This window comes from Solanum lycopersicum, chromosome 1 (genome assembly GCF_036512215.1).
Source record: "Solanum lycopersicum chromosome 1, SLM_r2.1".
In the NCBI taxonomy this organism is placed as follows: domain Eukaryota; kingdom Viridiplantae; phylum Streptophyta; class Magnoliopsida; order Solanales; family Solanaceae; genus Solanum; species Solanum lycopersicum.
Window position 1 is genome coordinate 78,879,071 of NC_090800.1, and position 24,038 is coordinate 78,903,108.

At 33.6% G+C, this 24,038-nt stretch overlaps 2 protein-coding genes across 13 annotated transcripts; one reads left to right on the forward strand and one right to left on the reverse strand.

The window, feature by feature from the left end:
* Positions 1-4,817: 4,817 nt before the first annotated feature.
* Positions 4,818-12,772, reverse strand: LOC104648765 (protein unc-13 homolog). 12 transcript variants are annotated; one of them, XM_069286855.1, is made up of 11 exons: positions 12,245-12,731; positions 11,915-12,080; positions 11,171-11,470; positions 9,449-9,515; positions 9,219-9,372; positions 8,526-8,690; positions 8,128-8,240; positions 6,820-6,906; positions 6,621-6,740; positions 6,037-6,157; positions 4,818-5,549 (listed from the first exon to the last, which is right to left on the reverse strand). In XM_069286855.1, exons 2-3 carry the CDS (start codon positions 12,000-12,002, stop codon positions 11,181-11,183), a joined length of 378 nt encoding a protein of 125 aa, XP_069142956.1. In that variant the 5' UTR covers positions 12,003-12,080; positions 12,245-12,731; the 3' UTR covers positions 4,818-5,549; positions 6,037-6,157; positions 6,621-6,740; positions 6,820-6,906; positions 8,128-8,240; positions 8,526-8,690; positions 9,219-9,372; positions 9,449-9,515; positions 11,171-11,180. The 12 variants fall into 12 exon arrangements, 9 of the variants coding, with proteins under 9 accessions (XP_069142956.1, XP_069142955.1, XP_069142949.1 ...); XM_069286854.1 differs by having other exon boundaries at positions 6,820-6,909; XM_069286848.1 differs by having other exon boundaries at positions 6,820-6,928.
* Positions 12,773-17,089: 4,317 nt separating this feature from the next.
* Positions 17,090-24,003, forward strand: LOC101266454 (uncharacterized). Its single transcript, XM_004229643.5, has 5 exons — positions 17,090-17,460; positions 19,272-19,388; positions 20,035-20,069; positions 22,636-22,736; positions 23,436-24,003. The coding sequence occupies exons 1-5, from the start codon at positions 17,282-17,284 to the stop codon at positions 23,520-23,522; spliced, it is 519 nt and encodes a 172-aa protein (XP_004229691.1). The 5' UTR covers positions 17,090-17,281; the 3' UTR covers positions 23,523-24,003.
* Positions 24,004-24,038: the final 35 nt, after the last annotated feature.

Below are 24,038 nucleotides of genomic sequence, written 5' to 3' on the forward strand. Positions count from 1 at the left end.
TTGTCCATCATGACCAGTACGACCCATTTTCAAGGTCAAACGAGCCTTGAAGCGCGCATACCTTGCATTTAGACGACTATCGTGAACCATAGCAAATTATTTTTTGGGTTATCCGGATTCCGACGTCAAAAATGCCAAATTTTTTTGTGGACGTCCTTTAAGACCTTGGCTAAGCATCCAGTTGGCCTTTACGGCCATTTCGACCCATTTTAAAGGTCAAACAAGCCCCGAAGCGAGCATACCCCTCATTTCGATGATTTTCGTGTGCTATAGCAAACCATTTTTTGGGTGATCCGGATTCAGACGTCAAAATTTCCAAAAAATTTTATGGACGTCCGTCTAGACCTTGGCTATGCATCCGGTTGGACCTCATGGCCATTCCGACCCGTTTTAAAGTTAAAACGAGCCCCAAAGCGAGCATACCCTTTATTTAGACGATTTTCATGTGCTATATAGCTAACCATTTTTAGGGTGATCCGGATTTCGATGTCAAAAATACCAAAAAAATTTGTGGATGTTCGTCAAGACCTTGGCTATGCATCCGGTTGGACTTCACGGCTATTTAGACCCATATTAAAGGTCAAACAAGCCCCGAAGCGCGCATACCCCCATCTAGACGATTTTCGTGTGCTACAATTTTTTGGGTGATCAAGATTACGATGTCAAAAATGCCAAACTTTTTTGTAGACGTCCGTCAAGACCTTCGTTATGCAGCCGGTTGGCCCTCACGGCCAGTCCAACCCATTTTAAACGTCAAACGAGCCCCGAAGCGAGCATATCCCCATTTCGACGATTTTCATGTGCAATAGCAAACCATTTTATGGGTGATCCGGATTCCGACGTCAAAAATGCCAAAAAAAATTGTGGACGTCCGTCAAGACCTTGGCTATGCAGCCAGCTTACCATCACGGCCAGTCCGACCAGTTTCAAGGTCAAACGAGCCTGAAGCGCATACCCCCTCATATAGACGATTTTCGTGTACTATAGCAAACTATTTTTTGGGTGATCCGGATTCTGATGTAAAAAATGCAAAAAAAAAATTGTGGACGTCCGTATAGACCTTGGCTATGCATCCATTTGGACCTAATGGCCAGTCCATCCCATTTTCAAGGTCAAACGAGCTCCAAAGCGCGCATACCCCGCTCTTTAGACAACTTTCATATGCTATAGCAAACCATTTTTAGGGTGATCTAGATTTCGACGTCAACAATTCTGAAACTTTTTGTGGATGTGCATCAAGACCTTGTCTATGCATCCAGTTGGCCCTCAGATCCAGTCCAACAAATTTTCAAGGTCAAACTAGCCCTGAAGCGCGCATACACCCATTTAGATGATTTTCGTGTGCTAGCAAACCATTTTTTGGGTTATCTGAATTCCGACGTTAAAAATGCCAAACTTTTTTGTTGACGTCCGACAAGACCTTGGCTATGCATCTGATTGGTCTTCACGGCCATTCTGACCAATTTTAAAGGTCAAACAAGCCCCGAAGCGCGCATACCCCCATATCGACGATTTTAGTGTACTATTGGGTTATCCGGATTCAGACGTCAAAAATGCCAAACTTTTTTGAGGACATTCATTCGTCAAGACCTTGTCTATGAAGCCGGTTGGCCCTCACAACTAGTCTGACCCATTTTGAAGATTAAACAAGCCCCTAAGTGAGCATACCCCTCATTTCGACGATTTTCGTGTGCAATTGCAAACCATTTTTTGGGTGATCCGGATTCTGATGTTAAAAATGCCAAAAAAATTTGTGGACGTCCGTCAAGACCTTGGCTATGCAGAAAGTTAGCCATCACGGCCAGTCCGACCCATTTTCAAGGTCAAACGAGCCACAAAGCGAGCATACCCCCATTTAGACGATTTTCGTGTACTATAGCAAACCATTTTTTGAGTGATCCAGATTCCGACGTCAAAAATGCCAAAAAAAATTTGGACGTCTGTCAAGACCTTGAATATGCAGTCGGTTGGCCCTCACGGCCAGTCCGACCAATTTTGAAGGTCAAACGATACTCGAAGCGACCATACCCCTCATTTCGACGATTTTCATGTGCTAGCAAACCATTTTTTAGGTGATCCGAATTCAGACATCAAAAATTCTAAAATTATTTGTGGACGTCCGTCAATACCTTGGCTATGAAGCCAGGTTGCCATCACGTCCAGTACGAACCATTTTCAAGGTCAAACGAGCCCCAAAGCGCGCATACCCCTATTTCGACGATTTTCATGTGCTATATAGCAAACAATTTTTTGGGTGATCTAGATTCCTACATCAAAAACACCAAAAAAAATTTGGAGGTCCTTCAAGACCTTGTCTGTAGATGGTTGGCCATCACGGCACGTCCGACCCATTTTCAAGGTCAAACGAGCCACAAAGCGCGCATACCCCCCCCCCCCTCATTAAGATGATTTACGTGTGCAACCATTTTTTGGATGATCCTGATTCCGACGTAAAAAATGATAAAAATTTTAGTGGACGTCCGTTATACCTAGGCTATGCATCCGGTTGGACCTCATAGCCGCCAGTACAACCCATTTTCAAGGTCAAACGAACCTCGAAGCCCCTATTTAGACGATTTTCATGTCCTATAGAAAAACATTTTTAGGGTGATCAGGATTCCTACGTCTAAAATTTCAAAATTTTTTGGATGATATATGAGATGAGATATGAGATGAAAAGATGATATATGAGATGAGTTATGAGATGAGTGAGATAGGAGATGAGATATAAGATGAGATAGGAGATAAGATATGAGATGAGACATGAGATGATATATGAGATGAGATAACAAATGAGATATGAGATGAGATATGAGATGAGTTAAGAGATGAGATATGAGATGATATATGAGATGATATATGAGATGAGATATGAGATGAGATATGAGATGAGAAATGAGATGATATATGAAATCAAATATGAGATGAAATATGAGATGAGACATGAGATGAGATATGAGATGAGACATGAGATGATATATGAGATAAGATATGAGATGAGATAAGAGATGAGATATGAGATGAGATATGAGATGAGATATGTGAGATGAGATAAGAGATGAGATATGAGATGAGTTAAGAGATGAGATATGAGATGAGATATGAGATGAGATATGAGATCAGATATGAGATGAGATATGAGATGAGGTATGAGATGAGATATGAGATGATATATGAGATGAGATAAGAGATGAGATATGAGATCAGATATGAGATGAGATATGAGATGAGATATGAGATGAGATATGAGACGATATATGAGATGAGTTATGAGACTATATATGAGACGATATATGAGATGAGATATGAGACTATATATGAGATGAGATATGAGATGAGATATGACATGAGATATGAGATGACTATATATGAGACGATATATGAGATGAGATATGAGATGAGATAAGAGATGAGATAAGAGATGAGATATGAGATGAGATATGAGATGAGATATGAGATGAGATATGAGACGAGATATGAGACGAGATAAGAGATGAGATATGAGACGAGATATGAGATGAGATATGAGATGAGATAAGAGATGAGATATGAGATGAGATAAGAGATGAGATAAGAGATGAGATAAGAGATGAGATAAGAGATGAGATATGAGATGAGATATGAGATGAGATATGAGATGAGATAAGAGATGAGATATGAGATGAGATAAGAGATGAGATATGAGATGAGATATGAGATGAGATAAGAGATGAGATATGAGATGAGATAAGAGATGAGATAAGAGATGAGATATGAGATGAGATATGAGATGAGATAGGAGATGAGATATGAGATGATATATGAGATGAGATAGGAGATGAGATATGAGATGAGATATGAGATGAGATAAGAGATGAGATAAGAGATGAGATATGAGATGAGATATGAGATGAGATAAGAGATGATATATGAGATGAGATATGAGATGAGATAAGAGATGAGATATGAGATGAGATATGAGATGAGATAAGAGATGAGATATGAGATGAGATATGAGATGAGATATGAGATGAGATATAAGATGATATATGAGATATGATATATGAGATGTGATATGAGATATGAGAGATGAGAGATGATATGAGATATGAAATGAGATATGAGATAATATATGAGAGATGAGATATATGAGATGAGATATTAGATATGAGACGATATAGGAGATATAAGAGATGAAATAAGATATGAGATAGGAGATGAGATATGATATATTAGATGAGTTGTGATATAGGAGATATAAGAGGTATAAGAGATGAAATAAGATATGAGATAGGAAATGAGATGGGAGATGAGATATGATATATTAGATGAGTTGTGATATATGAGATGAGATATAAGATATGAGATGATATTTGAGATATGAGATGTGAGATATGAGATGAAGAGAGATTATATATAAGATATGATATATGAGAGATGAGATAAAGATATTAGATATGAGATGAGAGATGAGAGACTAGAGATGAAATGTAAGATGTGAGAAGAGATATGAGATATGGACATATGAGATGTGAGATATGAGAAGGAAAAGGAAACAGTGGAAGATTTAACTAATTTTAAGAAGATTTAAAACATTAAAAATCAATTGAAAACGGGTCCGGAATTTATATTAACATTTCGAGAAAGATTTGAAAGCACTCGAAATGTCATGCATTTATTCGATAATTATCTATTTTACTAATTATTTTAAGCAACTTAATCAAAATTGAGAAAATAACAATTTTAAAGCTCAAAATCATTCTTTAAGGGAAGATAAATACTAGAAGGGGGCATTGCTTGAGCGAAATATCTCAAAGTAATTCAAGGAAGACAACTAGTACTTATTCAAATTTTATGAAAATATAAGTAATCGATTAGAAGTGGTCATCTTTTGGCGAATTGGTTTAGGAAAAACCTTAAAATTAAACAAACAAATAAACAAGCAATAACAATCAAAATAAATACAAGATGAAGAAGAGAAATTGGGCCCGAGTCTGGTTTTGTCCATCTGGGCCAGTACTTGGGCCTAATTTCATTTTGGGCTTTTGACTCATGTATATGTGGCCCAATTCTTCCTGTCATACCTGTCCAAAACTAACATAACAATTTGATTTTTAGTGGGCTTTAGGGTCAATCCTCCACCTGTCCTAGTCTAACAAATAATAATAAAAAAACAAAGGGGCTTAGGCCCGAAATAACAAAATACAATTTCTGAAATTTTGCGGGTTTGTTGGGCCCATTTATGCTGCATTTATACACAATATACAGCTGATGTAATTGGTGTATCACGCTGCATCTGCATATGTGGCCCAATTCTTCTTTTCGTGCCTGTCCTAAACTAACATAGCAGTTTGATTTTTTAGTGGGCTTCACTTTACGCCCAAACCTCCACCTGTCCTAATCTAACAAATAATAATAAAAGGCAAAAGGGGCTTAGGCCAAAGTAACAAAATACAATTTCTGAAATTTTGGGGGCTTTTTGTGCCCATTTATGTTGCATTTATACACAATATACAGCTGGTGTATATCGCCGTATCACGCTGTATATCAGTGTATTCTCGGTTCCCGACCTGTGCAAGACACTAGTGAATCAATTTCATATAATACTATTGTATTTTATCAATCAACCTTAGTGGATTAAAGAAAACGTACAACTCATATACCACACTTAAACAGTAAAAGAGATGTAGTTTTCAACTAATAATTTAAAGAGACAAACATTTGGGTCCTAAGCAATTAATGAAGAGATGGCATCCAAAGACATTATAGTAAGCTTAGCATGATTCTTTACACATTAAGAATTGAAGAAATTATCCTAAAACACATATAAAAAATGAAACAAGAGAGTACATACTAATTTAGACAATGAATCAACACAAAGCTTCACAAAATCCATCTCAAAACAAACACCTCATAACATAATAAACCCGCTTTATACCCACTCAAATAATTGATAAAGAAGTAAAATCTAGTCCAAACAATTGATATAACATCAGCAGGTTAGTAGTCAAGCAAATGCTGGTAATGTTTTAAGCAACTCTGACTAGAAACCAGTACCTTTTTTGTCATTTTATACCAGTCAAAATAATACCCAAGCATAGCAAGTGTAGTGGATGGTTTCGATGATTCCCAAATTACGCCATGTGGACTTAAGAAGCTCCAAAATTTCTTTAACTTCCTGGTTGGAAAAGATGAAGATAATTGGTCATTCAAACCTATAAATCGATTTTCCAAAGGAATGTACTCACATAACATCATCCGTTGCACTACTGTTCAAGATTTTACTATTATACACAGAGAACGGTTATTTTGTTCCTACAAAACAACTGGACCTCTATCCTAAGCAAGTAGGGCCTCGGCTATATGAATCCTCCCTGATCATAATTCATACCGTTCCATTTTAAGCTCCTTAAGACCCATATTATTTATAATAATTAAATAATAATAATAATAAGCTCCAGAAGTTCTATATATTTTTGAAATGCATATTCGTATAAGACTAAAGGACTCCTACAAATCACAAGACCTAAATTACTACTAACATGACTGAAACATAGTCCCAACTATATAAACCTTTTCTATTTTGACACAAGTACACAACATACCAAGACTGTAAATTCAATGACCCTTAAGAATATTACCTTCTTTTAAGAGAAAGGAGACATCCCAAGAGTACTACTTTCCAGTGTAAGAGACAAGATGATCATCTTTATCCTGACATTCAAGTGGGTTTTACTGACCTCTGTGAGCTTTTCCCTCATCTAAAACATCAAAAACACTGAGAAGTAGATTCCCGTATAATTTGACATTCAGGTGATAACCATCAGCACGGTGGCATACTTCACCAGTTAAGTCACCTCGAGCTGGCCTTTCTGCCAGTGGCATAGGGATCTCTCTCAAAGATTTTAAACATTATCCTTTGCATCTCTGCTGCAGGAGGAGGAAAAGACTGAAACAAAGAAGTGATACTTTTATGGCATATCATCTGGTATAGCTCAAAAAGAACCCATTCTCTTTGTGATATGGTATCAGGACATGGGTGTTCATAGTATATAGTATCAAAATGTCCATGGATTGGGGAAAAAAGAAGATGAGAGTTCATATAATAATGATGAAGAGCATCAAACAAGCAAACAAGAACAAAAATCAATTGAACTAATTCCATGGGTCAATAAGATTCTTTTGAAAAGAAGTCCATAGAAGTACAAGAAGATAAAACATGTCAATTTCCAAAAAATAGACACTTCCTTTTTTCTAACATGAAACCCCCGAGGGCCAGGGACAGACAATTCGCAACTCAACAGATAATGAACCTCCAATCTAAAAGATGAAAATCCTCTTAGCAACTCAACTTTAATTCTAAGTTATCCTATGATTAGACATATGATAATCAAACTTCAAAACAGAACACTCAAGTAAATCAAAAATGTATTTAATTTGTTTGAAAGAAGTGGAGTGCATTTGTAGTTCCAATCCATCTATTTAATATTTAACATACTTATTTTCGGCAATAAAATTAAGAAAATGAAATCCAACTAGGATCACCGCAAATTTACATTCATTGGTATCGACCATTAAGCAAATTGGTGAATCATGATTCAATTTGCAGTTCCCTTATAGAAAAGAATGATAGGTTAAATTATAATGTTGTTAGTTCGTTGTTTGTATAGATGTTGTAGGGTCTCATGCTTCCTGTCGCTGTTTGTTTAGATGATAGAGGGACATGTATTTCCTGGCTCTTCCTTTTATATTATAGGTAAACAAAAGAGATCCCTAAACTTCATTAAAGCATTAGTCAAAATGCGATCAGAAACTAACTAAACCAACTGAATGCATAATATTACTCAAAGTCGGAGATGCGGTATATGTTAAAGCATGTGCATCCACTGCATTCATATCCTTAGCCCACCACTCTGAGTTGAAGCTGAATAGAAGAGACCAGTATTTTCTTGAAATATGCAATCAGACCACTACTTCAAGTATGAATATTGCATTTCACTATTTTCAAAGAAGTTAACATATTATAAAGTTCAGTATTTGGCTATTTGCAAGGATGCATGACCAAACTAGAATTGCAGATACTTCAGTATTAGTAATAAATCAGAAATTTCTCTTCAGCAAAAGTGGGATAGAAAGAAATGTACACACCTCAGATTCTTCTATCTTAGCTAAAAGAACCCTTAGCTTATTTGCTTTTCACCCAGATTCCCCAACCCTATAACAGGATGATTTATAAGCCCCTCCTCCTCCAACATGTTTAACTGAACTGACAGAAAAAAGAATATGCAACAGAAATGTTAAATAATTTGTCGTATGAATTTAGTTTCATATATAAGCAACTTTGCAAAGCTTGTTACAACAATTACAAGACGTGAGCACGCACTTGTCTCTTTTAGTTTCATAAATAAAAAAGAAATGCTAAATACATTATCATATGAATTGAGTTTCATAAATAAATAACTTTGCAAAGCTTGTTACAGCAATTACAAAGAGGAGGGGAGGAAAAAAATTGAATCATCATATTAAGAGGGAAAGACAGCACTTACTTGTCTCTTTTGCCACTTATATGACTTTTTGTCGGAAAACTCGGTACATGAAATACATCATAACAATTCCAGTGGGATCAAGATTGTATACATCATTTACCCACTTTTCCAACCATCGCATTAAGGAGACCAAGTCTTGTCCTGACGTCCATGGCCTCCAGGAATCTGTACATATTAATCAGGTAAGAACCCAGTAAGCATGAAACTGTGAATTCCTAAACAACAGAGTAGGATCTTCAATATCTCTCTTCCCTCTTTATCTTCTAATGTATCCTTTTGGGAAATTTATCCCTTTCTGTTAGCTATCACTTTTATGATTTAATAATGAATGTCTAGCACTAGGAACACTATTTACATTATATACTCACTACCGACTGGCAACTGGTGGAGACTAGCACCATATACCAAACAAATCACCAACATAACAGCTCAAGGCACCTCTGTACTTTGATAATATTTGAAAACCTCTTGGCATAACACCTCAACATTAACTAACAGAAAAAATTACTGCTTATTAAGTTATTTCATTTCCTAATGATTTGCAATGGAACAGCAGGCAAGTAATCCCAACTTGTTGAGTTAAGGGCAAGAAACTAATAAGAAATCTATGCCATTACTGGTGTAAATCAAACAACAGAAGCTAGAAGCAATTTGACATCTGACATAAGGTAACAAGGTCATTCATTTTCCTACCTCCATCTGGACACGCATTGTCTCCAACGAACTGACCAGTACAGATAAATGTTGTGACTGGGTCATTACATTGTCACTTTTACTACGGCCCAGCTTCCTCATCAATCTAGATGTCTTCTCCTTCTATATGTCCTTTGAAGGTACAACGAGGCCTCTGTGCATACAAAATGCATATTAAATGCATTAAAGTAATCGGATGGGAGATGTTACAAGCCAAGAAACAGAAATACCCTAAAGATCCAGCAGCAGCCAGAAGGATCTCATATGCTGTTTCACGGAGATAATCATCGCCAATAGCTAGGAAGAAATACAGCCTGAAGTATAAGTATCTCCCATCCATCCATGTAAAAGCAAGAAAAGAATACATTTTGAAAGAAGATAATGAAATCTACAAGTGAAGTAGTGTAACCGATCAGGAAATACTGGAATAGAATAATATATTTAAGTGCTTTCTCATCAAATACTTGTTCCAGTAATCAATCTATCAATCTGGAAGTTCCTATTACGTGCCAACACATGTATTCAAGGCTTCAAACATTGTATAAAATCAAAGAATTCAAACATCAAAACGCAAAAAGAAGTACGGATTTAATATGAAGCTCCAAAACAAGCTCTTGCACCCCACCATAGGCTGTTTACAAAGTAGAGGTAAAATAAACTAGTTAAATGGATATGATGACCTCACTTCATTCAATTTCACATTTAACATATCGAGATATTCCCCAAACAGACTTCAAACCAAGAGGGCGCCACAGAAAGAAGTGAGGATCAAATGACATCAACTTGTCACTGATTTTCGTGCACAAGCACAGAACTTAACTTATCATTTGGTTAGGATTTATGAAAGATGAAATAAGCTTCAAACTTGAATACTATTGCTACTAGGTACGAGAGAAGTTATCACAGAAGAGTAATAAATACTTGAATGTTCGTTGAAGAAAACATTAGCGGGAACTCTTTATGCTTAAAAAGCACCAAATGAAAAAATTAGGGCTGTTAAAGATCAGAAATAAAACTTATATAACTATTTTCTTTTTAGCATAATCAAGTGAAAAACTTATATAACTATATAAGTTTTCTTTTTATAAACATAATCAATTGAATAGTGATTAGAGGAGAAAATAACAAAGAGCTATAACAAAATAAAATAAAATTTAAGCACTAAAAAGAGTTGCATCAAAATATCTGAGAATCAATAATCCGACAACTAGTTTTGTTTATGATAGTCAAAGGTCAGAAAAACATTAAACATGCATCAAGATAGTGCTAACTCTTTCTAATCTACAAAAAGAAAAAAAAACATATAGGATTACAGTTCTAAAAAATTTAATAATGCCCATCAGCTGGAAGAAGTTAGAAAATCAAAAAAATCACACAAGTGTGCTGGAGATTAGTGGTTTCTTATGCTCCTAATAAAAAGGGGACGGATATTCCCCCAATATCAAGCTACTACAGAAGTATGCCATGTTCACGACCTTGGTGCATTACTCGAACTGCAATTAACGTGGATGAGAATTGAAATCTATTTATCATTAGGATACAATGCTTCAGAGTATAGTGGTTAAATTCCCTTATTAAAAAATCCATTTATCATTGAGTGAAAATTGCACAGAAACTAAAGCAGTTAGACGATACATTTGCATCAATGTTGTTAATAGTTTCCTAGTCATGTGTCAGCACCCTAAGCACAAAGTAACCAGTAGTACAAATATAGACAGAGAGAAATCTCGAAGTACTCTTACCTTCCCGATCTTCTTTTTTTTTTTAAATGGTAACCATTACTCTCCCCATCTTTTATTTTTCCGGTATAACCAGTACTATAGATATAACAACTTAGAGTTAATAGACAAGCAAATTACAACCTAATACTGCCAAAATGAAATGGTCACACTTATGATAGAAGAAGTTACAGGTCCACCATACACATATACACCTATAACAAGCATGCTTACCAGTAGCAAATTACGGCAATCCAAGCACGAGATCAGCAGCATCATTGAGAACTCTTCTTGAATATCTTCGACTGTCAAGTTCATCTAGATCATCACCGTCATCAAAATCCTCAATGTTGTCAACTGTTAACTCTTGTTGTTGTGTGGAACTGAGATACTGAGATTTGGATAAACTATACAGCTCTTCAAATGGTTCAGTATCAATTGATCCTGACGTTGAGAGTGTTTGCAAAATTGATGATGTGGAAATATGGACAGGCAATCTTCCTGGAGGCAAGCCTGAGAGCTCATGATTTGTAGCTAGAAAGCATTCATCATTTGAACTTGCATTACTCGTAATACCAAAAGGAAACCGTCAAGAATGAAAATAAACATTGATAATTAAACACACTAAATAAAGTTCTGAAATAGGTAAAAAGTGCTGCACAACAATACCATATGGAATAATTCTATGTTGCAGTAGATAAACCTCTGAAAGTGGAACATTCACAAATAGTAACTATTCAACAGAAATTAATGTATGTGCAGAACATTCATAAAATAGTGACCATTGAACAGAAAATAATGTCTGTGCAAGTCTGAATATACCATATGAGTGAACAGAGTGTTGTGGTGATAATCTCAAATAACTTCAGATAGTTCAAGAAGTTCGCCAACTCAAAAAAAAAAAATCCTGACCTGATGATTGCAATCCATTTTAAAGCAAATATGTAGAGGCTATATTTTGGAGTTGACATTCCCTACCTTTTATTGCACCAATTGAGGAAAAAATCAACGCTAACTTGATCAAGATCCACATCACACAAGGAAACAGCTCCGGGGGCTTTACCATCTTCTTGATTAAGCTTCCTGAAAGTTAGAAATTTAATAGCATCCGCCTATCTGTCCGAAATCATTATAGAGTTCTCCCCTGCAAATACAATCAACACATTCAATTGGAGCCCAATAAATTCCCTACCATCAAATCTCCTTAACACATCAAGAATCATTCACCTTGAGATTTACTTCAAAACAACTTCAACATCTATTAATCAAAACAAGGAAAGAATCCACTGGATTTTAAAGATTACTTACTCCGTCATTGCAACTTCAACGTAAACCCACTTGCTTAACAACTCACAACTTGAATTCACCAAGGAAGGAGTGAATTTAGGCTCCCAAAAATAAAAAACCAAAACCCCCAAGTTCAGTTACCGAAGATGCACAAAAAAAGAATCAAATTCCACTAAGAGGAAAGAAGGTTAAACGAACAACCAAAGAAGCAAATGAATAAGTTACACTTCGGCAATCTTCTTGGAGGCAAACCCCATAGAAAGAAATCATCATTTGAAAATGTGACCGTTGAGGCATTGAAAATGAAAATAAACATTGAGAAATACTCATCATATTTAAGAGAGGAATTTAACGGGGGAAAAAAAGAAAATTTGTTGACTGGCGGCAGCTGCACTATTTTTTCCTTTTCCGGTGGTTCTTCCGTCTTGTCTTATTTTTAATTTTTTATAATATTTTAAATCGTCATAAATGTCAATTTAAAATATTAGTAAAAAACATATAAAAAATCGACGGATTTATAAAATTAATCTATGTTTATCACGTAAAATGGGATGGATATAAGTGACAATAACTAGGTAGCTGCACTATTTTTCTTTTTCTGGTGGTTCTTTCATTTTATTATGTCTATCTTATTTTTAAAAATTTTAAATATTTAAAGAAAAGTACTATACATTATTATAATTACAGACTTAAAATATTAGTAAAAAACATATTAAAATTCGATTGATTCGTAAAATTAATTTCTTAGTGTCACATAAAATGGGATAAAAGAAGTAACATGTATTATGTAATTTGGAAACTACGTAGAAAGTATTGTAAATCTTAATAATTAACAACATTTGATTGACTCTTGAAATTCTATTTGTTTAAGATACAATGTAATAAGAAAAGTAGCATATATTATTAAAAATTTACATCAAAAATATTGTAACATGTAATATTTAATTTTGAAAACTAAACATAAAAAGTATTGTAAGTCTCATTAATTAACAATATTTGATTGACTCTTGAAATTTTATCTGCGAATATATATATATTGAAACAAGAAAAATAATATATTATTCAAAAATCACATAAAAATTTATAAATTACAATAATTAACAACTTTAAATATTTAAAATCATATTAAAATTTAATTGACTATCTAAATTCTATCGATATCACGTAAAGTTTTTAAAAAAAATATTAGGCCCATACTAATATATATAAGAGGCTATGGAAATAACTCATAAACGAGCTTCCCTAGGCAGGGACAATATGGGAATTTACGGTTAGTGTTATTCTGAAATAATATTGTACATAGTGCTTTATAATTATACTTCTCCATTTCTTGGACATAAAAGCCAGCCAATTTTCCTTTTTATTTCCCTCAGTCGAAAAGCTTGGGGCAGTGTTTTTCTATTTTTCATTTCATTAATTATTCAACTGCCTTTCAATATATGACCTCACTTCGGTTTTTCTCATTTCCTTCTTGTCTCTCACATCTTCTTCTTTAGTTTTTTTCACTTTATTTACGCACTATTCTTACACTGTATTTAGATTAATGTATCATTATTATCTATTATATTATATTATTATTATATCTAAAATATTTATTTAGATTGTTATTTGCACTATATTTAAATTATTATATCATTATTATCCATTATATTATATCATTACTATATCTAAAATGTTTATTTAGATTGTTATTTACACTATGTTTAGATCATTGTTATCCATTATATTGTATTGTACCGTTATTATACTTACAATGTTTGTTTTGATTGTTACTTACACTATGTTTGGATCATTGTTATTATATCGTTATTATACCTACAATGTTTGTTTTGATTGTCACTTAAAATGTATTGTACTGTATTGTTAAATTTCGTTGTTACGTAACAATAGAACCCCCTATTTTATGGAACAACCAATTTGGTGTGTTCCCATTGTTACTTAATATTTTTTTTCCGATTATATCTTTACATAATATTTCAAGATACTATTTTACTTTTTACCTTAATTATTTAAATCTAGTCAAACCTCCTACCCTAGAATAATTAAAGATATTCAAGTAAATTTATAAATTACAATACAGTACGATATAATCAAACCATACAATTTAAATATTACTAAACAATAACAAACAATACAATCTAACCAAACATTGTATCCACCATACAATAGAGTACAATACAATACATTATGAAACAATAAGTAACAATGATCCAAACAAAGTGTTAAAATGTATTGTATTTTATTGTTAAATTTCGTTGTTTTGTAACAATGGAAATCCCTATTTTATGGAACAACCAATTTGGTGTGTTCGCGTTGTTACTTTTTTTTTCCAATTATATTTTTACATAATATTTTAAAATACTATTTTACCCTTTACCTTAATTATTTAAATATAGTCAAACTTTCTACCCTAGAATAATTAAGAATATTTAAGCAAATTTATAAATTACAATACAGTACGATACAATCACACCAAATAATTACAATATTACTAAATAACAACAAACAATACAATTTAGACAAACATTATATCTACCATACAATAGAGTACAATACAATACATTATAAAACAATTGGTAACAATGATCCAAACAAAGTATTAAAAATATACGTTATATATTTGCAAATTTTCTAAATCATAGTAGTTAATAATTTTAAATATTCTTTATATATTTAAAATGATATTAAAAACATTATAAATCACAAGAATTATCAAGATAAAATATTTTTTTAAAAAAATAAAAATTTAATTGATTCTTGAAATTTTATTAGTGACACGTAAATTTAATTAGATGGAATAACATAGAGTATTGAATATTAAATTTAATTAGATGGAATAACATAGAGTATTGAATATTATGTAAGCGATACTATAAATCACAACAATTGACAGTTGAAAATACTTAATAGAACATATACGAAATTTGATTGACTCTTGAAATTTTATTAGTGATACATGAATTTAAATAGATGGAACAACATATATTATTAAACGTTATATAATCAATACTATAAATTATAATAATTAACAGTTAAAAATACTTAATAAAACATATACGAAATTTGAATGACTCTCTTAATTACATATGTGTCATATAAATTAAAATAAAAGAAATAGAATATATTATTTAAAAATGAAAAAAAACATAAATCCTAGCAAACTAACAACTTAAAATAGTTTTTTAAAAAGAAAATACAAATAATTAATTGACTCTCCAAGTTTCTACGTTGAACGTAAATTGAGAGAAAAAAAGGAAACATATATTTGCATTGCGTGTGCATACTATATTTAATTATTCTTCTACATTAAGGCTCAAGGCTTCAATTTTTTTTTGCCCTTCGGTTCTTCCTTATTTGCTATTATTATTTATTAATCCAATTGACTAATTTTTTGCTTTCATTAATTCTTAATTTTCAACTTTTTTTTACTTTTATCTCTTGATATTTGCATTCGGTGTGCATTATGTATTAATTATTGATGAGTAAAGAATATCGTATGAATAGTGATAAAAATTATATTTTAATAGTACTTTAGTTAAAAATAAATAAATAAAATTTAGAAAATGATGGATATTATTATGTTAGAGTTTATTTATTTAATTATTTAAAGTTTCTCTCTATCTTCTAAGTCATGCTAAGCAGGTTAAAGTTATAATTTTTTAAATATTTTTTCTCAACTATATATCTTAAATAAAGTCGATTGAGTTAAAGCAATATTTTTTTTTTGTATTTTCTCTCAGCTATATATCTGCAATAGCACATTGAGGCTTATGAATATAATAAAGTAGTGCTATTAACTTTTAAGGTAGAGAATCTCTAATTTTCTTATGGTTTTAGAGAATATAATTTCTTATTAATATGAAAAGAAATTAAACTACTTGGATATCTTTAATATTGAAATATCTTTAAAAAAACTAAATATATATACTTAATTAAGTTATTTATAAATATGGACAAATTAGAAGGAAACAAATTCATTTATCCTATTTATTCCATATGGATTGTTGTACAACAGTTTTTACCAATCCCAAACATTATTCAGTTTGTACATATGGAAGTGATTTTTTCTCTTAATTGTTGTAATATAAAATATTTTTTTGTTTTTTATTTTATTATTAAATAAAAAGGGAGCATAAATAAGTTCAAGTTATCACCCCTAAAATTTCTCACTAACCACTTAACTTCTACCTCTCTTCAAAACTCAACTATATTTATGCCGTAACTCTACTTTTTGTTTCAAGTTCCACCGATTTAAAGATCATTAAAACTATTCAACTTTATCTAGATTTATATGACTTTTCAAAATTTAAATATCTATATATGTATATAGGAACTAAAAATAAGTATGATTTACATATTATATATTTTCATTTGTTCTTATTTTTTAAAGAGAAAAATGAAAAACATATTCGTAAATGGTATGCAGATAATCATCGTCATATTTTTGAGGCATTGGTGCTTATGCTGTCAAAAAATAATAGCATATATACACATACACGTGTCATAATCTTATCTACTGATCCGACATCGGATCAATGAATAAGATTGTACCATATGTTTGTATTAGTGAAGGGCGTATATACACTAGTTTTTTAATTGCAGGACACCAATGTCACAAAAATATGATGAAAGATATTTGTATACCATATACTATAGTTCGGGGATACATTTGTTCTTTTTCCCTTTTAAAAATGTAAATTATTTCAAAATTCAAATTATATATCAATTTTAAAACAAAATTAATGTTGAAATGAAGATATTTTGATCAATTTATCTATCTATTTGAATTTGAACTAAATGATACATGAATTTCCTAAAGATTATATAAACCGACATATACTAAGTACAGACCTAAACATGAAAAGCATTAAATATTTCATCATATTCTACTTGAATTCCTAGAAAAGAAAATATAAAGGGTGAGTACGGTGTTCCGAATACTTTAGGCGTCTTATTGCACTACCGGCAAATGTTTTGTGGGCAAAAGTAAAAAAAAAAACAAAGTTGATCTCGCAGTTTGAGTATTCTTCTGCAACCTCGAAAGGGGAAGGTGGAGAAATGGCGGTGAGAGGGAAAGCAATGGTGACGCTGCCGACGTTGGTGCGAGCTATGAGGAGGAGAACCTCAAATCATATGCCTTCGAATCAACCGTTGCCTTCACTGAGACGAGCATTCTCGCTATACGATCAAATCAATCTCATCGATAACGTCCCTGAAGATCAAATACGCTTCAAACAGTACTTTCCTATTCTTTAATCACTACATTAATTTTTCTTGTATTCCGGTTTTGTCATTGATTTAGGTGTACAATTGACCTATTTCATCTGAATAACACTTTGCAATTTGTTCATGTTTTTCTTACTTTTCAGTTTAGGTGTTTTAGGTTCAACCAATTATTTTCAGAGAGTAGAAGTAAGGAATTAGATCAAGCGAATTTTCTATTTTGAATACGCTTTGATGTTAGTTGACGTTCACATGGTTTAATGAATTGCAAAATAACTTAGACGAGGGAAGCAATTATATAATGTGGTTAGAGTTCTTCATGCTGACTAGGCATGCTAATAGACCATTATTCTGTTACTTGCGGAGGCTCATTGTCTCAACAGACCTATAGAACTTCTTAGCTTCACCTTATATGGGCAGTTTAAGAGCATACCAGCTGAAATTTACTTTTATCCTCTGTGCCTTACTTCTCTTCCCAGTTCCTAATTTATGTTTCAAATGTCAATCACGTTCGGCATATATTTTATTTCTGGAGTAGTTTCAAGTCATCATTGCTCTATAATTTCTTGATAATTAGCTTTATCAAAGGATAGAAAAAATGTTTTTTTCTGTAAATTAGCTTTATCATGAAGAATTGATGTCTCTCTCGTTTCTCGGGCTATTGTTTTTTATGGAGGGGCAAGAAGGATAGAAAAAAGAGACTTATTAATGTATACATAAAAGACTGTTAGTAGAAGACACAATGTTTTCCCTCAGCTTTAAAGGGTCCTAGGAAGGGGGAGGAAGAAAAACTACAGGTTGCAGCTGCTATCCAGTTCTTTTTTAGCTCTATAATAGTGTTCACCCAAAACTTGCATTACTTTTGGTCTACAAAGAGATAAGAGAATCAGAAAACCACCCACATCGTTTATCAATACATATGGCGAATATTCACTAGTACTAACCTTAAATTGTTCTTAATAACTTCATATGAGTCAAAATGTGGTCCTTGAGAAAAATGTCTGGTTATATGATATTTCTGAGGAATATTAATCAAGCTACAAATTTAGCCATTTAGGGGGCTATCTTATTTGTATTACTAGACTTGAGGACTCTTTGTGCTTTTGCATATTAAATTGTGGCGAGCTGGTTCAATAGATATGATCTATTGCCTCATAGCCCTCTGGGGTGGATGGCTTCTTCTTTGTAGAAGCTTCTTTGTCTCTCTTTTGGAATTTATTTTATTAATGCCCCACGTTCTAAATTAACTTAGAATGGTAATCTGGTTATTCTGGTAGAATTTCCATCATAATCCCATCTATTATTATGTTGGTGGAAATAGTTAGTCTGCTAAGCTGGATGAGGTCCAGTGATTCCCAGTAGAGTCAGGCGATTAACATTGAGGGGAATCTGCTCCTCTGCCATGAGTTCCTCGGTTGATTCAGATAATAACAAGTCTTGGGCTTGATTAGCATGAGTTTAAGATGAAAGCTTGTGAACAAAGGATGTAAATCTTGGGCTAAGAAAGATAATAGTTCTTGAAGTGTATAGAAATTTGTTAACCAACTGAGTTAATGGAGAAGAGTTGAATATGTGGAAACATCCCTCAGATGGATCACCCACAAACAGAAAGCCATCCATGAAAACCTCCAAGTAATCCTCCACCATCTCGGTATAATGAACAACACACAATGTGTGATGGATGATATCTATCCATCTATCATGTTTCCGACAAAAATTAAGTTGTGGCATTTTTTCCTAAAACTTCAATATATGTTAACATGTTTCAGTACGTGATGTGTATCCAGTTGAGTTTTATTTAATTATCTTTTTTGGCTCCTCGTAGGGTTACTGATACTGGTTTCGGAGTTAAAGGGGTACATTATGAAGGTAGCTTGCTTTGTGTTGGGAACTTGCTAATGTCTTGGCATCCCAAAAAACTTTCGGAGGTTACTTCAGAAAGGTACTTACTTTTGCTCCTCATTGTATAGAGACTTTTCTTGCTTTCCTTTCTACAAACGTACTAGAAGTTGGTTAGACATGGGAAAACTATATATAGATTTGTATATATTGAACTAGCCAATTGAAATGGTTCAGTCTGGTTTAGCTTGTGGTCGATTAGAGTTAAGGATGAAGATACCCAGTAGCTCAGTGGATGACCAAAAAGTGATAGCAGGGTGCAAGAATGTGATGTTCCTCTTTAAGTGTCCAATTGCTTAAAAAGGGAAGTTCTATCATATGTCAAACAAGAAGAATAATTACATGGATCTAACTTTATTGCACTACCATATGCAATTTTTTCTTGTAAGGGTCTGCGAAGCTAAAAAGTTACTCATATCTTCACTTGCTCTATATACAAGAGTAGAACTCTCATTTTATAACTTAGCCAGGTCAAAGTGAGAATTTTTGTGGGGTAAAGGAAGTAGTTGTCCAGAACTCTTGTATTACATGTGTTTGGACATTTTGCTGTGTCACAAAGTCCAACTCTTTAGTTATATTTCCTGGATGTCACTTATGAAAGGTCTTTCCCCTTAAAAAGACCCAATTGTTTCGTTTTACAGTTTGGTTATACAGTCTCATCTGACATGACATTGGTATGTGGCATGCAGCTTATCTATCTTCCAGACAGTGCGACCAGTTCCAGGTGAGTAGCAGTCGGTCTTTTATTGAAGAATACTATGCTTAGCTGATTTTTCTCTGCACTTACCTTCATGTTCATGTAGAACATTTTTAGAAGTGGACCTTGCATGTCTCATTGCTTGTTCCTTTTATTTTTTTGATAGATATGATTTCAAAATGTTGCTTGTTCCTTTTCTTGCTGAGACCAATCAAGTTTTATGTTTTTTCTGTGACTGCAAATCCTTTTACTTATTTTCCTATCCAATTAGCAACATCAATGAAATGTTTTGAAAATTTTTCAACGTTACACAGTTTTATCTCATTTTGGCTTCCACATAGAAGGGGGAAATATTACTATTACCGCATTACCTTTCTTAAAAAAAAAAAGAAGGGGAACATTATGCAAGTTTGTGTCAAGTTATAACGTGCACATCACACTGTAAGATTGATGTAGATCTGTCTGGTGCAGTTCCTGCTTGAGAAGGATAAACAACTGTTGTACTGTGCTTGTTTGGTTTCTATTGGCTGAATTCAATGTGCCATCTGATATAAGCAAATATTTCTTCACTGATACAGATCATTTCTGGAAAGTTGCATACCCTTTTCATATATTGATACTAATATTGTTTGAACTCGAGGAAATTAGCTTGAAATTGTAACTCAAGGTAGTTAAAGATTTTGAATCTATACTAATCATTTAAAGGTGCAATGTTTGTTATGTTTTTCTGGATAACCGAGAAAACCCCAAGGGCTAGTAGCACATAATTTAAAACTCGGTGGATAATGGACCCGCTCTCTACCCTTCTCCAATTAAATACCATGTTGTCTGTGCCCTGTGGTGGGTTCAAACTCAGGACAATGCCTACCCTAGACCAAAGCCCTAAGGGCAAATGCAAGGTTATAATACGTTTGGAGGTTTGTTTCAAAGAACTAAGCCAGTAGTAAAAAATATTGTTGTTTTATATTGATTTAAGATCTTGGAGAAGTAGCAATGAGCATTCATGGTAGTTAAATATTCTTCCGATGGATAAATTGCCACTGAGCTTGTTGCGAAATCCCTGTTGCACACCCCTTGACCAAGGGGAATCTTTTATGCACCAAATGTTTCAAGAACTGTGTTAAATGCACATCAGTTTTATGGTTGACCACTTCATTTAAATAGGTGAATGTCACACACCAATAAGGTCGTGACCTGTGTCATTAGTTAGTCTTAAAATATCTCCAGCTGAGCAAAAAAAAAGGAAAAACTAGGGGAACTCCCACCCGGCTCGTCAGATTTCAGTTCGGCCACCAACAATGGTGTCAAACTGAGAACAAACTTCCCCAAAAAATCAGAATTATCTAAATGTTTTTTTCAAACCAACTTTATTAGTGGTCTCAAAAACTAAATTTATTAGCCTTTTGGAGTTGGTCGCCTGATATTCCATCTCCGACCATCCCTTCTTTTTTTTGTCATTAGCTTTTCCCATATCTCAATCATATTGAGCCAAAAAAGGGACAAAAAGGGAAATTTTGAACAGCAATAAAGAATTTTTATAAGACGCAAAAGGGGAGGGATCAGTTGCAGTGGTAGGGGAAGACGGAGAAAAGGGGGGGGGGGGGAGAGCTGGCAAAGAAGATGGGGGAGAAGACGTGAGGGAAAGGGTTGTGGCTACTATTGCTTTATCTGTTGTTTTGTGTGAAATGAAAAAAGGGAAAAAAAATAAAAGTTAGACACGTCGCATTCATATAAAGCATCTGATATAATTCTTTTTTTGCATTCGCTCGCCTCTTGTATGTGTATTACACACGAGTGCCACATAACTAAAACAGTGTGATTTTAGGCACCACTTTGAAATTTTTGCTGTATAAAAGGTTCTACATGGTCAAGGGGGTGTGTAACAGGGATTTCACTAAACTTCAGGGAGTATTAAGCCTTTATTAATTGAAAAATGATGGTAAATTTCTGTATAAGCAAAGAATAGTTGCAGTTATCCTGTGGTGATATTCTCCTCCGTTTGCTTTATCTTTGCCAATAACTGATTAGGGGAAAAATCCTGGTGGTCAGGGTAGATAGACTTTTTCAAAATATCTTGCCATAAAGGGCGTTTGGTTTTTTGACTTCTCCGATACTTGAAATAGAATTTCATTTCAAAATTGGAAAATGTAATTAACCTGAACAGGATTCAGTATTTGTTTGACCTTTATTAGTAAGAGAACTGTGGATGTCCAAATACACCCTTGGCTTTGAAGAGTTTGGTGTAGTGGGAAAGTTCAGAATAAGATGTTGAGGAAGTCCTCATCAGAGGGTGTGACATTGCAGTTGACGAAGTGGGTGAAAACCTTGGCAACTCTTGGTGGGCAGAGTTATAACTGGTATCTGTGTGGTGAGAGGTAGTAGGTACCCAGTGGAATAATCAAGGTGCATGCAAGCTATCCCGAAAACAAAAGCTATACGAATTATGCCAAAAATCCAACTATATTTTTGTTATCGTTTAATCTAATGAGTAACGACTCTGTTCCTGCTTTTGTCGAGGAATGATTATCTTCTTAAGTTTATACTACTCTTTGTAATCATGCTTCTCTTTCTTTCTAATATAACTTCACTGCAGAGATTCTTCTTCTTGGCTGTGGGAAGTACATTCAACCGGTAAATCCTGAGCTACGTGCCTTTATTCGTTCTACTGGAATGAAATTGGAAGCAGTTGATTCTGTAAGTATACGGTTCTTTGTTTATTATGAAAATGATGTGCCAAAGGAAGGGGATTGATGTGCACCATTTAGTAACTAGTTATCAGATTGTGTGGATATATGAGATGGTTAGCCATAGAAGTTCTGAGCAATATTTATTCTTGTTTTACTGCTCATACCCCCACCGTTGACTCAACATCTCTGGAACTTTTTGTCCAAAACTACAATTGGAAGATGTAAGGTGGATTTCTTTGACATTCCTGGACCCAGACCAAAGGAGTTTAAATACAACTAGATTAACCAGCAAAAGGAAACCAGAACATTTAATATTTTTTATTGGTTAGTAAATTTCAAATGAGCATTATGGTAGGCATAAACATGTCAAGATATTAGCCAATGTTTTGTAAGTAGTTTTTCTCTTCCTCTATTCAAAATTTTCAATTTTGTTTGAACATACTATTTCCTATTCATGTGATTCTTCACAAAATATTCTGCTTAGGTGTTCTGAGCCTATAACTGAATGACACATGTTTTGGTAGATTGATATCAGACTACACATGAAAAATTAATTGCTCTCTGAACTCTAAAGGCTTGCTTTGCCAGCCTGTTGTTTATTAGATAAGCGCAATATTGTGTTTACATATTTCCTGATCCGAGCTTTTTCTTCTTTCTCTCATCCATTTTATATTTGCTTACATTCCTTATTTCATCTATGTTGCAGAGAAATGCTGCATCAACTTACAATATTCTAAACGAAGAAGGTAGGATTGTGGCTGCTGCCCTTCTCCCATATGGAGTAGAGTCATAAGCCTCTCATGTACATGGTTTTTCTTTGACGAGTGAATATCTGATTAATCATCCAAGCCAATCACTTTGTCCCGAGTTTGACGTGACCATGTTTAAGATTTGATGAAAATGAGATAATAACATTACATGTTAATGGTGTGTTAGAAGCTTCTGGGTATTCCTGGACCAACTATCTTTAGGAGATTGTACTTCAAATAACATAAACACAGGAAAAGAACTGTTGTTTACCCTTAGTAGAAGCTTGAGGTTCATCTGTTGTGCAAGAAGAATCTATATTTATCAGATTTAGGCAGGGTCGGTGAAATTGTGAATAGTGATTGCAATTGTTTACCAAATATGTCCTGTTTCCTGACATGCTTTTGTTGTTGTGACGTGTGAGTTACTGCCTTGAGCGTTCTTGAGAATTGGATATTAGATTGAACATTATGATTCGACCTGGTTTTTAATGTTGGTGCAATTGATTTCATCTTGGAACTGGTAAAGTCTAAAGAAATTTGTCTGTACTTTTTTCGAAGTG

Coding starts and splice junctions, on each gene's coding strand:
- LOC104648765 (XM_069286844.1), bottom strand. CDS start 12,002: ATGGTAAAGCCCCCGGAGCTGTTTCCTTGTGTGATGTGGATCTTGATC. Junction 11,471..11,914: donor CTCAATTGGTGCAATAAAAG/GTAGGGAATGTC, acceptor AATGCTTTCTAG/CTACAAATCATGAGCTCTCA.
- LOC101266454 (XM_004229643.5), top strand. CDS start 17,282: ATGGCGGTGAGAGGGAAAGCAATGGTGACGCTGCCGACGTTGGTGCGA. Junction 19,389..20,034: donor TCGGAGGTTACTTCAGAAAG/GTACTTACTTTT, acceptor TGTGGCATGCAG/CTTATCTATCTTCCAGACAG. Junction 20,070..22,635: donor GACAGTGCGACCAGTTCCAG/GTGAGTAGCAGT, acceptor ACTTCACTGCAG/AGATTCTTCTTCTTGGCTGT.